A 14,195-nucleotide genomic window follows, 5' to 3' on the forward strand; every position below is an offset into this window, starting at 1 on the left:
ACTGTGGGAATCTGAATTTCAGCCCAAAAATGTCTCATGAACGCCACACGCTTCAGGAACATAAGCTGACCGAGTGTTCAGCTGAAGGAAACAAGAGTTGATTAAACAGGAAAAGATATTATTTTCGTGAATGGACCTCAAAAATAATTCGAGAGGAGGAATAGACAAGTAAGCTATGTTTTATAGAGATTGTTGGGTATCCTCATTCTCTTCCTCTCCTTCTTCTTATTCCTATTTCTCTTCCTCTTCCTCTTCCTCTTCCTCTTCCTCTTCTTCTTCTTCTTCTTCTTCTTCTTCTTCTTCTTCTTCTTCTTCTTCTTCTTCTTCTTCTTCTTCTTCTTCTTCTTCTTCTTCTTCTTCTTCTTCTTCTTCTTCTTCTTCTTCTTCTTCTTCTTCTTCTCTTTCTCTTTCTCTTTCTCTTTCTCTTTCTCTTTCTCTCTCTCTCTCTCTCTCTCTCTCTCTCGCTCACGCTCACTCTCTCACTCTCTCTATCTCTCTTTCTCTCTTTCTCTCTGCCTCTCTCTCTCTTTCTGTTTCTCAAAAAAATAAAAGCTTCTTCCTAAAACCTGCAACACGAAAGCAATTTTTTTTTTCCTTTTTTCTCTTGCAATCCCATAAGAAGGCTCAGTCGCAGTTCCTTCGTCTCTTCTTTGGGTCTAACTTCGTCTCTTCATTTGCGAAGGGAAGTTCTCTGTTGGATTTCTCTATTTTTGTCTTTTTCTGTGTCTCTCTGCTCCTCTCTGTTTCTCTCTGTTTCTGTGTCTCTCTGTTCCTCTCTGTTCATCTCTGTTCCTCTCTGTTCATCTCTGCTCCTATCTGCTCCTCTCTGTTTCTCTCTGTTCCTCTCTGCTCCTATCTGCTCCTCTCTGTTTCTCTCTGTTCCTTTCTGTTCCTCTCTTCTCCTATCTGCTCCTCTCTGTTTCTTTCTGTTTCCCTCTATTACTCTATGTCACTCTGTCTCTCTACCTCTTTTTTATCTTTCTTTCTCTCTGTCTCTCTGCTTCTTTGTCTCTCTGTTTCTGTCTCTCTCTCTCTCTATCTCTCTCTCTCTCTCTCTCTCTCTCTCTCTCTCTCTCTCTCTCTCTCTCTCTCTCTCTCTCTCTCTCTCTCTCTCTCTCTCTCTCTCTCTCTCTCTCTCTTCATGTTTTATATTCATTTCTCTCTATATATATAAATGAGATAGATGGAGAGGTAGGCTGGTAAGCAGATAGGGAGGTAGGTAGGCAGGTAGAAAAAGGGATAGACAAAGATAGATCGATAGAACGAAAATTGGTGAAAGCGACATCCTTGGGCAACCAATATGCTCTCGAAAAATTAACGTATTATCGACAGGGAAAATGCAACGGGAAATGATGGGTAACTGTCCATATCATGCATTCCAAAAGTACTTACACTGAGTCAGCGATAAACTGTTGAAAAGTGTCATGCATTCGAAAATAACATGGAAATTATACTCCCATACTTACATCTAGGTAAAGTGCAAAGTTTCTAAAAACCTTTTCTTGGAGATAGTGCCATGCAAAGCTACTCACTACTCACTACTCGCTACCAAGTGCCAGTGTCATGCATTTGAAAATCACTCAATCAGCAACAGTGCCTGTTCCTGAAAATCCTTTCGTCAGCAGCAGTGCCACCCTAGTCCCAGTGCCATGCATCTCACCCCCCTCCGTCAGCAGCAGTGCCACCCTAGTCCCAGTGCCATGCATCTCAACCCCTCCGTCAGCAGCAGTGCCGCCCAAGCGCCACGCCCCTGAGAGCCTCCGGCCCTTAACCTGCAGGATGGTGAGGGCCTTCTTTATGGCCGGCGGCGTCATCTGCGCGGCGTGCTGGAACGTCAACTCGCCCACGTCGATGATGAGCACCGCCCCCGTGATGCTGAGCGGCTCGTCCTCCTCCTGGATGATCTGGAGGGACAGCTGGATGACCTTCGACAGGTGGTCCATCGTGGTGGCGCTCGGGTCGCGGTGGCCGGGTCGGGCGATCAGGTAGAACGGGTCGGCGTCGCGGTGCCTCGGGAGCGGGAGCACTAGGCTGGAGTCGGGTCGGGCTCGCGTTAAGTTTATCATTATATAAGTTAATTAGCGTTTATTGGTAATGAGTTGTGCGTGTGCGCGTGTGCGTGTGTGCGTGTGTGTATGTGTGTGTGTGTGTGTGTGTGTGCGTGTGTGCGTGTGTGTGTGGGCGTGTGTGCGTGTTTCCGTTTCTGTGTGTGTGTGTGTGTGTGTGTGTGTGTGTGTGTGTGTGTGTGTGTGTGTGTGTGTGTGTGTGTGTGTGTGTGTGGGTGTTCTGTAACAATCGTAATCTTATTGGCTTCATGTGATATAATATAATTTATATGATATACATTGCATCATATAATATCGATATTATATGTATAATATTGCGAATAATATTAATATTGTTCCGATTTACAAATTATATCAACGAAAAAAGTTATATTTAGTCAAGCACTCACTATCTATCTATCTATCTATCTATCTATCTATCTATCTATCTATGTATTTATCTTTCTCTCTCTATCTATCTATCTATCTATCTATCTATCTATCTATCTATCTATCTATCTATCTATCTATCTCTCTTTCTCTCTCTCTTACTCTCTCTCTTACTCTCTCTCTTACTCTCTCTCTTTCTCTCCCTCTTTCTCTCCCTCTTTCTCTCTCTCTTTCTCTCTCTCTTTCTCTCTCTCTTTCTCTCTCTCTTTCTCTCTCTCTTTCTCTCTCTCTTTCTCTCTCTCTTTCTCTCTCTCTTTCTCTCTCTCTTTCTCTCTCTCTTTCTCTCTCTCTTTCTCTCTCGCTTTCTCTCTCGCTTTATCTCTCGCTTTATCTCTCGCTTTATCTCTCGCTTTATCTCTCGCTTTATCTCTCGCTTTATCTCTCGCTTTATCTCTCGCTTTATCTCTCGCTTTATCTCTCGCTTTATCTCTCGCTTTCTCTCTCGCTTTCTCTCTCGCTTTCTCTCTCTCTTTCTCTCTCTCTTTCTCTCTCTCTTTCTCTCTCTCTTCTCTCTCTTTCTCTCTCTCTTTCTCTCTCTCTTTCTCTCTCTCTTTCTCTCTCTCTTTCTCTCTCTCTTTCTCTCTCTCTTTCTCTCTCTCTTTCCCTCTCTCTTTCTCTCTCTCTTTCTCTCTCTCTTTCTCTCCCTCTTTCTCTCCCTCTTTCTCTCCCTCTTTCTCTCCCTCTTTCTCTCTCTCTTTCTCTCTCTCTTTCTCTCTCTCTTTCTCTCTCTCTCTTCTCTCTCTCTCTTCTCTCTCTCTCTCTCTTCTCTCTCTCTCTCTCTCTCTCTCTCTCTCTCTCTCTCTCTCTCTCTCTCTCTCTCTCTCTCTCTCTCTCTCTCTCTCTCTCTCTCTCTCTCTCTGTCTCACTCTCACTCTCACTCTCACTCTCACTCTCACTCTCACTCTCACTATCTCTCTCTCACTCTTACTCTCTTTCTTCGTCTTCGTCTTTGTCTTCGTCTTCTTCTCCTTTTCCCTCTCCTTCTTCTTCTCTTTCTCTCTACCTATCTATCTATCTATCTTTAATTTCTCTCCCCCTCTCTCTCTCTCTCTCTCTCTCTCTCTCTCTCTCTCTCTCTCTCTCTCTCTCTCTCTCTCTCTCTCTCTCTCTCTCTCTCTCTCTCTCTCTCTCTCTCTCGCGCTTTCTCTTTCTCTTTCTCTTTCTATTTCTCTTTCTCTCTCTCTCTTTCTCTTTCTTTCTCTTTTTCTTTTCTTTTTCTCTCCCATTCTTTCTCTTTCACTTTCTTTTCTTAGATTTATCGTAAATCTAAGTGTTCCATATCCAATTATCAAAAATCATATTGTCTCATATCTATTTAAGGACTATGCATTTTACTGATTTTAAGGATAATATTTTTACATAAGGAAATCAGATCTTTAAATCCTAAACATTAATCCTTAAAGTTATGTGCGAAAATATGCAATAATTGATCACAATCATCACTCAAAATTAGCTCTTTTACGTGTGTCTGTAACTTTTGCGTAGGGTTGCCAAAGCTGAATTATTGTACCGTGTTTGCAAGATTCCCATTGCACGAATCCTTAAAAGCAATTCAGAAGCAAAACTGTTGGACGAAAGAACATAAACAGCGTACGAATGAAGAAAAAGAAGAAGAAACAATTAATAAATGAAAACATTATTCGTTCGACTCCATCAGAATGGTGTTTACAATATGACACCCATGCTATATTTAGCGAAAAAAGGTAGCTTTCCCGCTCGCCAGTCTAGCAAGTTAGCGATAGATCTATACAAATCCTTTATTGCATGAAATCAAAGGATCGCACATCACTAGGATTTAAATCCTTGTGCCTCATAAATCCTGCAGTATGTGGGTTGCCAGATAACATGTTCTTTGTTGGTAAATTGGCTTTCAGAAATTAAGTGTGGCTGATTTTTAGGATTTTCCACGTTTAGGGTAATGTAGACAGATTGATACAATGGGGTACATTATGTTATTTGTCTAAGGTGCTTTTACTTATCTATCTATCAATCCAGTTTCATTTGTATTTTACTTATTTCTTTTTCTTTTTATGAAAGACTGTCTATTACCTTCGCTATGAATTAACTATTCCTTGCATAAGATGACAGATGACTCACCCCATGACAAATAGGAATTATAACATGCAACCCTTAATAAATTGTAGCTTTGAATTAAATATTAATTTAACTCAAATTCATTTCATGTAAACAGTCCTCCTTTTTCTTTTATTTTCTTTATTTGTATATTTTGTTTCAAGAAACTGCTATTTTGATTGAATATGATAACATTCTGATGGATGAGAATGAGTTACGAACATGAATGGGCCTTGGTAATAACCGCGTTCTTTTTGTTCAGAAATCAAATCTCAAAGATGAGCTTTTCTTTCTCTGAATAAATTAATTCATGTCCAATCATAGTCTCTACCGACGACCTATGAGTCATGAGTCATTGATATTGTGAGTGAACACCGAAAAGCACAGTTTAATAGGGTTAAGGATTCTATTCAGATGTGAGAGTGTGAAGGAATCAACAGTCCGCTGAACAGACCCGATTAGGACTAAGCTTCTGCTCCAACGACAGAAAAAAATCCTTAGAATGAGTCTCATAACCACAACAAAATATAAGAATCCAAGAGTTCCCCCATTTTTTTTTTTTTTTTTTTTAATAATGATAATATAATAAAAATTATACGGCTCATGATATAACCCTGCGAAAAGAGCGACTCGTATTTATCCTTCGAAGAGAAACATAAACACGACCTTTAATCTCAAGGACGTTCAGATCCTCCACACAGCAAAAACGACCTTCATCGACAACGAATCCACGCCTCTCCTAAAAACAAAAAAAGATCTCATAATCGAATCGAATTCTCCTGTGTTTCATCTTACAAAAAAAAAACTAACTTCCATGAGTAAAAGAGGACTTGCATCGTGATCCAAATCGCGGATAAGGAATTAGATCCTCAAATTCTCCGTGTGAAAAAAATGGAGGATCTGGCTGATAATCCGCCTTGAAGGGAGTTGAATTTCAATCGAATCCTATTCAATCCTGAAGTTCTATTTGGCAAAAGAGGACCTGCGTGACCGTGTACCCTCCTCCCCGTCCCCACCCCCTTCCTCCGACCGGAAGGAGGAAAAGGAGGAAAAGAAAAGATGAGGGAAAACAGTAACTAATGCATGACCACGTCTACCTCCCCCCCCCCCCCCCCCCACTCCCCCGACCGAGAGAGGACCTGCATGATCGTCGACGCCTTCTTGATGAGGGAAGGGTTCATCTGCGCCGCGTGCTGGAAGGTCATCGTCGAGGCGTCCATGATCACCTCGACGCCCGTGATGACCACCGTCTCGTCCTCCTCCAGCAGGAGATCCAGCATGAAGAGGATGGCCTTAGCGGCGTCGTTCATGTCCGTCTTGCTGGGGTCCCTGAGGGCGGGGCGACTCAGCACCACCCGCGCGCCCCTCACCGACAGGCCCCGCAGCGGAAGGAACAACCTGGCAGGAGAGGGGCCTTCAGGAAAGGCGAGTGTGTGTGTGTGTGTGTGTGTGTGTGTCTGCGACTGCGTCTGTGTCTGTTATGTCTGTGTCTGTATCTGTGTCTGTATGTCTAAGCGGGATTACAACAATGCCATGGAAGAAGAAGAAAAAGAGAAGAGGAGAAGGAAGAGAGGGACAAGAAAGAAGTCGGAGACGAGGAGGAGAAAGAGAAGAGAGTCACAAGAAGTAAGGTATTAGAAACACAGAGTTCTTTCAGAAACGCGACCCCCCATATAAATACGCAAATGTCGCGACGATCAACAATCCGCAGAAACAAACGCCATTCTACCCTTACAGCCAGAGTCTATGCGCTGTAACATGCAGCAACTTTGCAACAGACAAGTCCTAGAATCGAAGAACTAGTAACTAGTAACTTTCTATTCACTTTCCCTTTTTTCTTTTGTATCTCGCTGTTAATTACCGTGTTTTTCGATCCTGCGTGTCTACCTACCTATCTATTTATTTATTTATTCGGTTATTTATATATTCTTTTTTTTTTCCCCCGACTCATTTTTCTTTGACTGTCCTGGAGGCCTGGGACGCCGACGTATCCGTTGAAGCAATGACCCCTTTTGCCTACCATCTCTTTCTCTTCTTTCGTCTACTCTTTACTCCCTCTCCTCTGCTTTTCCCTCTTCTATTACCTGCCACAGCACCATGGACTTCTTGGCACTGGCAGGCGTGTAGGCGACGGCGTGGGCGATCGTCAGGCCCGTGCAATCCCCGGCGATAACAACCCCCGTGACGCTCGCCTGCTCGTCCTCCTCCAACATCACGTCAAAGATCATGGCTCCCAGTTTCATAATCTCGTCCATGGATACTTTATTGGGGTCGTAGATACCCCAGCGGCCGAACACGACTTTCCTGCCCAAGCGGTCGTAGCCGGGGAGAGGGAGCATCACGCTGTTGCACAAAATAAAGGTCTTTTTAAGTTGATGTGTGTTGCCAATCACGTGTCGTTGGTTTGCACCCATCATGGAGTCTGTGTTCGCTGCTGACAGAAACACTAAAACCAGATACGAGGGACAAAGCAGTAACGAACCCTTGGGACAACGACAGAAACTTCACTTCAGCAGCAACCTCTACCTCAATCCATACTGTATTTTGTCACACTATGCCACACCTGTCAATCAGTAAGGAAGAGCCACGACCTCAGACCATATTGCACCTGTCACAGCACGCCACACCTGTAAAACTACACCACAGTTTTCAGCAGGACCTCTCCATCACATCTAACCATATGATCAAAACAATTATTATACCCCGATCAAAAACAAGATAAATTGGGTGATGCCAATAAAGTACACACTTCAAAGTTCGCTCACACATATAAGCTACTAAATCAAGTTTTGTTTCTTTCGTTCTGCCAAGGTTTAGCTGCGACGAATCAATAGCACACACACGAACTATATTCCAAATTGCTCCAGCAAATACATTTGCAACTTAGTCAATGGCAATAATAACATATCGTATTGCAAGATCCTATAAAACTTCTTAACAAAGTTCTGTCCTCAAAAGTCCAGTATCCAAGAATCTTTTGATTGTGTTTCGCGAAAAAAAACAAAAATAATAATAATAATAATAATAATGATAACAATGATAATAATAATAATAACAATAATAATAATCATAATCATAATAATGGTGATGATTATGATGATGATGATGATGATGAGATGATGATGAGATGATGATGATGATGATGATGATGATGATGATGATGATGATAATAATAATAATAATGATTATGATGATGATAATAATAATGATGATGATAATGATCGTGATGATGATGATAATGATGATGATAAGGATGATGATGATAAAAAAATAAAATATTATAAAATGAAATGCGCGAGATAGTAAATAGAATCACAATCTTTTCCCATCCTATTGACCTTTATATATCCAGTAAATTTTATCATCATCTTATATTCTTACCGTTTGTTATATACATATAAAGAAAGTATTACCCAAATAAACACAAAAGCAAAAAAAAAAAAAAAAAAAAAAAAAAAAAAAATGGATAATAAATAACAAATACATAACATGTGAAATAAAAGTAACTCAAACTCACCTCAATCTTTTCAGACTTAATCAGATAATTACATATTCTCTTTATCATCCACTCGATAGACACAAGGATCACTCATTATCTCAAGAACGACTATTAATTGACAAGATATATATGCCTCTTGGTGACAAAAGGTCAAGAACACGAATTGTATTCAGTACTTCATCTCCAAGTGCACAATAAATAGAGAGATAAAATCAGCATCAGAGAAATTATAGCTTTGGTATCATCTTTTTCATTGTCCTGTTTTTTTTGTTTTTTTTTTTTTAATATGGGCGTATTTGTCATAAACAGATGTGTGCATATGCAATTGTATAATGACAATAAGGTGAAAAAGGCTTAACGTAAATAGAACTATTGGAATAAGATAAAATAAATGGGCCTATTGGAATAAGCAAAGGCAGACGAATGTAGAAAAGAATATACAGAAATATAATAGTGGATCTCAGTTACTTAAAGCATCATCGCAGTAATGACATGGAAATGGTTCATTCCGCACAAAAAAAAAATCAGAAAAGAATAACTTAAAAAAAAAATAATAATAATAAGTGAAAATACAGTAATGGACGCAACCGAGAGGGGGGAATCGCCAGACTTCGTTCTTTCAAAAGTTAAGTCAATCCTATTTTGCCGGAGACTTTCTCTCTTAAATGAAGCGGCAAAAGGTATCTTATGAGGACTGTCCTTTTGAGTCTTCCAAAATGTGAATCATGCGTCGAAAAGGGTTAAACATCCTCAAATATGAAATCCAAACACTTATAAACCCCTGACAACTGTCTTCTTGATCCTCTATGACTGTCATTGTAACTTATGCCAAGGACGTGCCCATGAGTCAGGGATGACCTTGAAGAATATACTGTGATTCTTAAGTTTTAAAGTGCCTTTCGTACTTGGGAATTTTTAAGTTCTGTTGCATGAAGCCTTGAAACGTTTCGAAAAGGACTTGCCCTATCCGAGTGTAGAGCAAAGATTCGCTTCGTTCGTGAGAATGTATTGGAACTTGATTTTGTTTAGAACATTCCTCGTTGTGTTTTAGTGAGAAATGAGAAATTCATATTGTTGACGTCACATACATTTTGCTTTACAGACACACTAAAAATATGTATGCATGTATGTATGTATGTATGTATGTATGTATGTATGTATGTACGTATGTATGTGTGCGTGTGTGTGTGTGTGTGTGTGTGTGTGTGTGTGTGTGTGTGTGTGTGTGTGTGTGTGTGTGTGTGTGTGTGTGTGTGTGAATGTATGTATGTATGTATGTATGTATGCATGTATGCATGTATGCATGTATGCATGTATGTATGTATGCATTTATGTAAGTATGCATGTACATATACATCTGTATGTTGTAATTCTGATAAGAGGAGATAGAAATGCCAAATAATCTTATCTATCGTGACCGTTATCGCCGTCATTAATATCACCACCGCCCTCTTCGTCGCTTTTCTCTAAACAGGGCCTGGGAACCCCTCCTCTTTTCGCAGGTTAATATTTTGTTAATAATTCCTTGCATTTTGATTTCGTTGTCTCATATAATCTAAATTCGTAAATTCATAACGAAACCGTTCATCGAGAGATGCTTAAAAGAACACCAAAGGATTTATCCCAAAATACCTGTTTGAAACACCTGTATCGGGATATCGCTCCACACCTGTCCCAAACACCAGTGACATCTTCCCTACCTGTCCCAAAACAACTGTAATGAAAATTCTCTCCACATCTGTCCCAAAACACTTGTCCAGCGTTCGTTCCCAAAAACACCTGTACTAAAAATTGTCTCTACATCTGTCCCAAAGCGATCTTCCCTAAAATATCTGTCTGTAAACCATCTGTAAAAAAAAAAAAAAAAAAAAAAAAAAAAAAAAAAAAAAACCTGCAAAGACATCTTTCCCAAAACACTGTCCCAAAGAAATCTCCCCTAAGACACCTGCCTTTACAACACCTGTATCAAAAATTCTCTCCAGACCTTTCCCAAAACACCTATCTTTAAGACCACCTTTCACAACACCTTTAGAAACACCTTTACCGCCTGTCCCCAAACCCCTGTCGCCACGCCCACATCACAGCCGCACCTGCCAGATGGTCATGGACTTCTTGACGAGCGCGGGCGTCATCTGCATGCCATGTGCTGCCGTCACGCCCTCCATGTCGAGCAGCTGAACAATCCCGGTGATGGAACACTGTTCATCTTCCTCCACCATCACGTCGTTGATCTGGTGCGTCGCTCTGAACACGTCGTCCATTGTGGTCGTCTTGGGGTCGTGCAAAGCCGTGCGGATGATCACCACTTTGCGTCCCAGGTGGTCGTGGCCGGGGACTGGGAGGAACATGCTGCGCGGGGTAGGGTGTGGATCGCCCTTGAGAACAGCGCTTGGGAAAAGCCCTTAGGAACAGACCCTGGGAAAAGCCCTTAAGACGAGCTCCTAAGAGTATCTGTTTCCTGAACTTTCCCTATTGGACTATCCCTCAAAGCCATCCCTCCTTAAGGCTATCCCTTCAGGCTATCTCTTAGGGCTCTCTTTAAAGTTATCCGTAAAGATTATCACAGTAACCTGTCTTTATAAACAGTCCCTTCGAACTACTTTTAATACTTAAGACTATCCTTTATGACAACCCCCCCCCCCCCCGTCATCTCTTAAAACTATCCATCGAGACTGTAACTTAAGACTGTCCCTTAATATTCTCTCTTTAGACTATGCCCTTAGGATCTTAGGACCTCCTGCCTCGAAATCGGCCAATAAGAATGGCCCTTAAACCATTCCTATAAGTTTGTCTCTTAAGAATTAGCTGCTTTCCTGCAGCACTATTCCAAAGGCCTATTCCTTGAAACTACTTCTAAATTCCCTTAAAATTAGCATTTAATAATGCCCTTTGATACAGTATTTCAAGATTATCAGAATTTCCTTTAAGACTATTCCTAAAAGTTGCAACTTGAAAAGTCCCATAAATCCTTCCATAGTAACTAACTCCTAGAAAAAAATCCCAAGAACTATGCCCCAAAATTCCTCATTAATATTACTTAAAACTACCTCTTAAAACTTTTCCCTAAAACTACCCCTTAAGACTAATCCTTAAAACTGTTCCTAAAAACTACTCTTTAAAATGTCTCTTAAAACTTTTCCCTAAAACTACCCCTTAAGACTAATCCTTAAAACTGTTCCTAAAAACTACTCTTTAAAATGTTTCTTAAAACTACCCCCTTTAAAATTATCCCTTAAGACTAATCTTAAAACTAGCCCTTAAAACTGACCTTCAAGACTATCCCTTATTCCTTCAGACTATCCCACAAGGTTCTTCTGTATATAGTAACTATTGGTTCAGTATCTTATCTGTGCCAAGAATAGGACAGATTCCAAGTGAAAGTGATTTTTTACTTTTTTTTTCTTATTTATTAATTATCATTCAATGTTTAACTAATCCATTTTATTCAGTAATTTTTTTATCGATTTTCACATTCTTTTTCTTCTTCTTCTTCTTCCTGTTATTTCATTTAAAGGTTTGGTTTTGCTGAAGATTCTTTGAAGCCGCTAAGAAGACAAAGCCCAAGGCGAGGTTTCAGCACGGATGCGGTGACGTCACAATCAACGTAACAATTGACACAAACACGTGAAACTTTCGAGAACAAACAAACAACAAAACAAGTGAACAGAAACAAAGAACACATCACAATAAATAGCAAAATATAAAGCAAAAGATCTCTTTAGTCTGGATCTACTTTCTAAAGAGTGTTGAGGAAATCAGTGTGTTTCTGCAGTGTTTATGTTATGTATGATTTTGAGGGGTTTTTTTGTTTGTTTGTTTTTTTTTTGTATAATTTCATGATCTATTAATTAATCATGCAGGTATTTTTTTCTGCATTATCAGTAATACATTTTCTGTAACTGTAAAACTGATTAGCATTCATAAGCCTACGATAAGTTTGTTATCTAAGTAAATCTAGTTATTTAAACATTTTCATAGTTTTATGTATTTCATATTGACTCCATTGAAAACACTGATAGTCGCTTTATCATAGTCAATTATGAATATATATTTCTTCTAGTAATGCAACGAAATACAATCACTATTCCACTACATCATCGTTTTGGGATTATCACTGTAGAAAAAAACAGTATATATAATGCTCTCTACAAAATTACTACTTATAATAATGGTGAATTATTTCCTAAAATCTCTTATCAGTTATGAAAATGATTATAGAGAAGAAATAATAATAATACCAATGGATATTACATTTTTATATCATCTCCAATTACCCTATACCTTCTATATCTGGCAAAGCGGCTTCAATGAATCATTTTTTTACAATATATATGACTTTTCTTTTTATGTGTGTGGTGTTATTTATAATGTGGATTGAAGCACGAGCAATGGGAGAAGCAGAAGCCAGAAGCAGATTAGAAATGAAGAGCATTTTGACGATTTTTTTAAAGAGAGATTTTGCCATGAACCGGAAGTAGGGAGATGGCACAAAAGCGAATGGATAAATTTGATAAAGAGATAATTGAATGAATGATTGAATAAGAGGGAGAATTAATTATTTCATAGGGGACGAGAGGGAATAAAAGAAAGAGATCAGAGAATAACTTAATAAATAAGATAGATGAATAAAGATAAGGTAATAAACATTGGAATAAGTGGAAGAATGGCTTAATAGGCGACAAAAGGAATATAAGAATTGCTCAAATAATGAGTAAATAAGTTGGATGGATAAAAACGAATTAATAAAGAATGGAGGAAGTGGAAAAAGGATTACTTAGTAAGTGACAAGACGAATCTAAGACATAAATCAAGGAACAAATAGATATATAGATAGATAGAATCTCCTACTTCCGGTCTCGCCACAAAAATCACCTCCAAGCAACTGAGAAAAAACTCTACGGGCATCACTCACCCAAGTTCAAGTATCTCCCGAATCTTCTTGTCCTGCGGGTCCCTGTTTGTGTACCACTCGGGACAGAGGCTCTTGCAGGTGTAGAACATGTCTAGCTTTTCCTTCGTCCGTTCGAGGGAGAACTTGCAGCCTCGCAGGAATCTGAGGATTGTCCAGTCATCTGTCGAGGTGTAGGAGAGCGTTGCGAGATGTGAATATTGAGAAAAAATGAGAGGTTGTTCCTAAATTGGGTTATTTAAATTACTTAGTCAGGTTTATGAGAATTCGTTCCTAAAATATTGTTCTTAAGCCCCTTCTCTAGAGCCAAACTGTAAAATATTCTGATATTGAGCACAAACTGAGACACTGTGCTTAATGTTTATAAGTAAAAAAAAATAAATGTGCCAGACATCAAAGGCCATTTATCACTGTGGTAAAGTATTGTGGCAAAAACGGGTAGAAATGAGTTAACTAGGATACGTAGATAGAAGAAGGGGATGAAGAGGAGAAGGAAGAGGAGAGGAGGAGAACAAGAGACCTGCAAGATTAGCTGAGGCGAGGGCTGAGGTCCAAGGTAGGGGTAATTGAGACAGTTTCTGGACATCGACACAGTAGATGGTTTAACTCATCGGCATAAATGTTGGCTTTCTTGCTGTAAGGTCTTCAATAAGTACCTTGTTCCCCTGCTCGCTAAGTCGTGACTGTTGACCTTGTAGCGTCTTTACTGCAGGTTATTACAAATACTTCTCTAATGACATGTACAACAACTTTGCTTGGATGTGAGACTAACTCTGACTAGAAGCAGTTTTACTGATTATTACTTATGGAGAGTTATATGTTCCCCATTTCCAACTGACATGAGAAAAAACAACTTTTCTTTGTGCATGAAAAAGGTGAACATGAAAACAAAAATATTTTTTTTATTTCTACTTTGCGTGAAGTAAAAATAAAACAAATAGAAAACTAGAAAAACGTGAATTTATTTCTTATATATATGATATACGTGAAAGAAAGAAAAATCCATATCCAGTTTACGAGACGGAAAGAAAAACTTTCTTTCAAACCACCTTCCGAAAAAAAACTTTCTTTCAAAACTACCTTCCGAAAAAATACTTTTTTTTTATATCTACCTTGCGAAAAAAGACTTTCTTTCATTCCTCCCTTACGTGAAAGATAAACGCAACCCTTACCTGTACGGGCCCTGATGTGCGGTTGGTGCTTCAGCCACTCCCTAAAT

At 39.4% G+C, this 14,195-nt stretch overlaps 1 protein-coding gene across 4 annotated transcripts in view; it reads right to left on the reverse strand.

The window, feature by feature from the left end:
• LOC125030798 (retinol-binding protein pinta-like) overlaps positions 1-14,189 on the reverse strand; it is a gene marked incomplete at its 5' end in the record, with an annotated part of 18,520 nt that extends 4,331 nt beyond the window's left edge. Inside the window, 3 exon segments of one of the 4 annotated variants that reach the window (XM_047621101.1) lie at positions 1,773-2,031; positions 12,980-13,139; positions 14,149-14,189. In XM_047621101.1, the coding sequence (XP_047477057.1) occupies positions 1,773-2,031; positions 12,980-13,139; positions 14,149-14,189 (460 nt within the window). 4 annotated transcript variants of the gene reach the window in all.
• Positions 14,190-14,195: the final 6 nt, after the last annotated feature.

This window comes from Penaeus chinensis, chromosome 11 (genome assembly GCF_019202785.1).
Source record: "Penaeus chinensis breed Huanghai No. 1 chromosome 11, ASM1920278v2, whole genome shotgun sequence".
NCBI classification, from domain to species: Eukaryota; Metazoa; Arthropoda; class Malacostraca; order Decapoda; family Penaeidae; genus Penaeus; species Penaeus chinensis.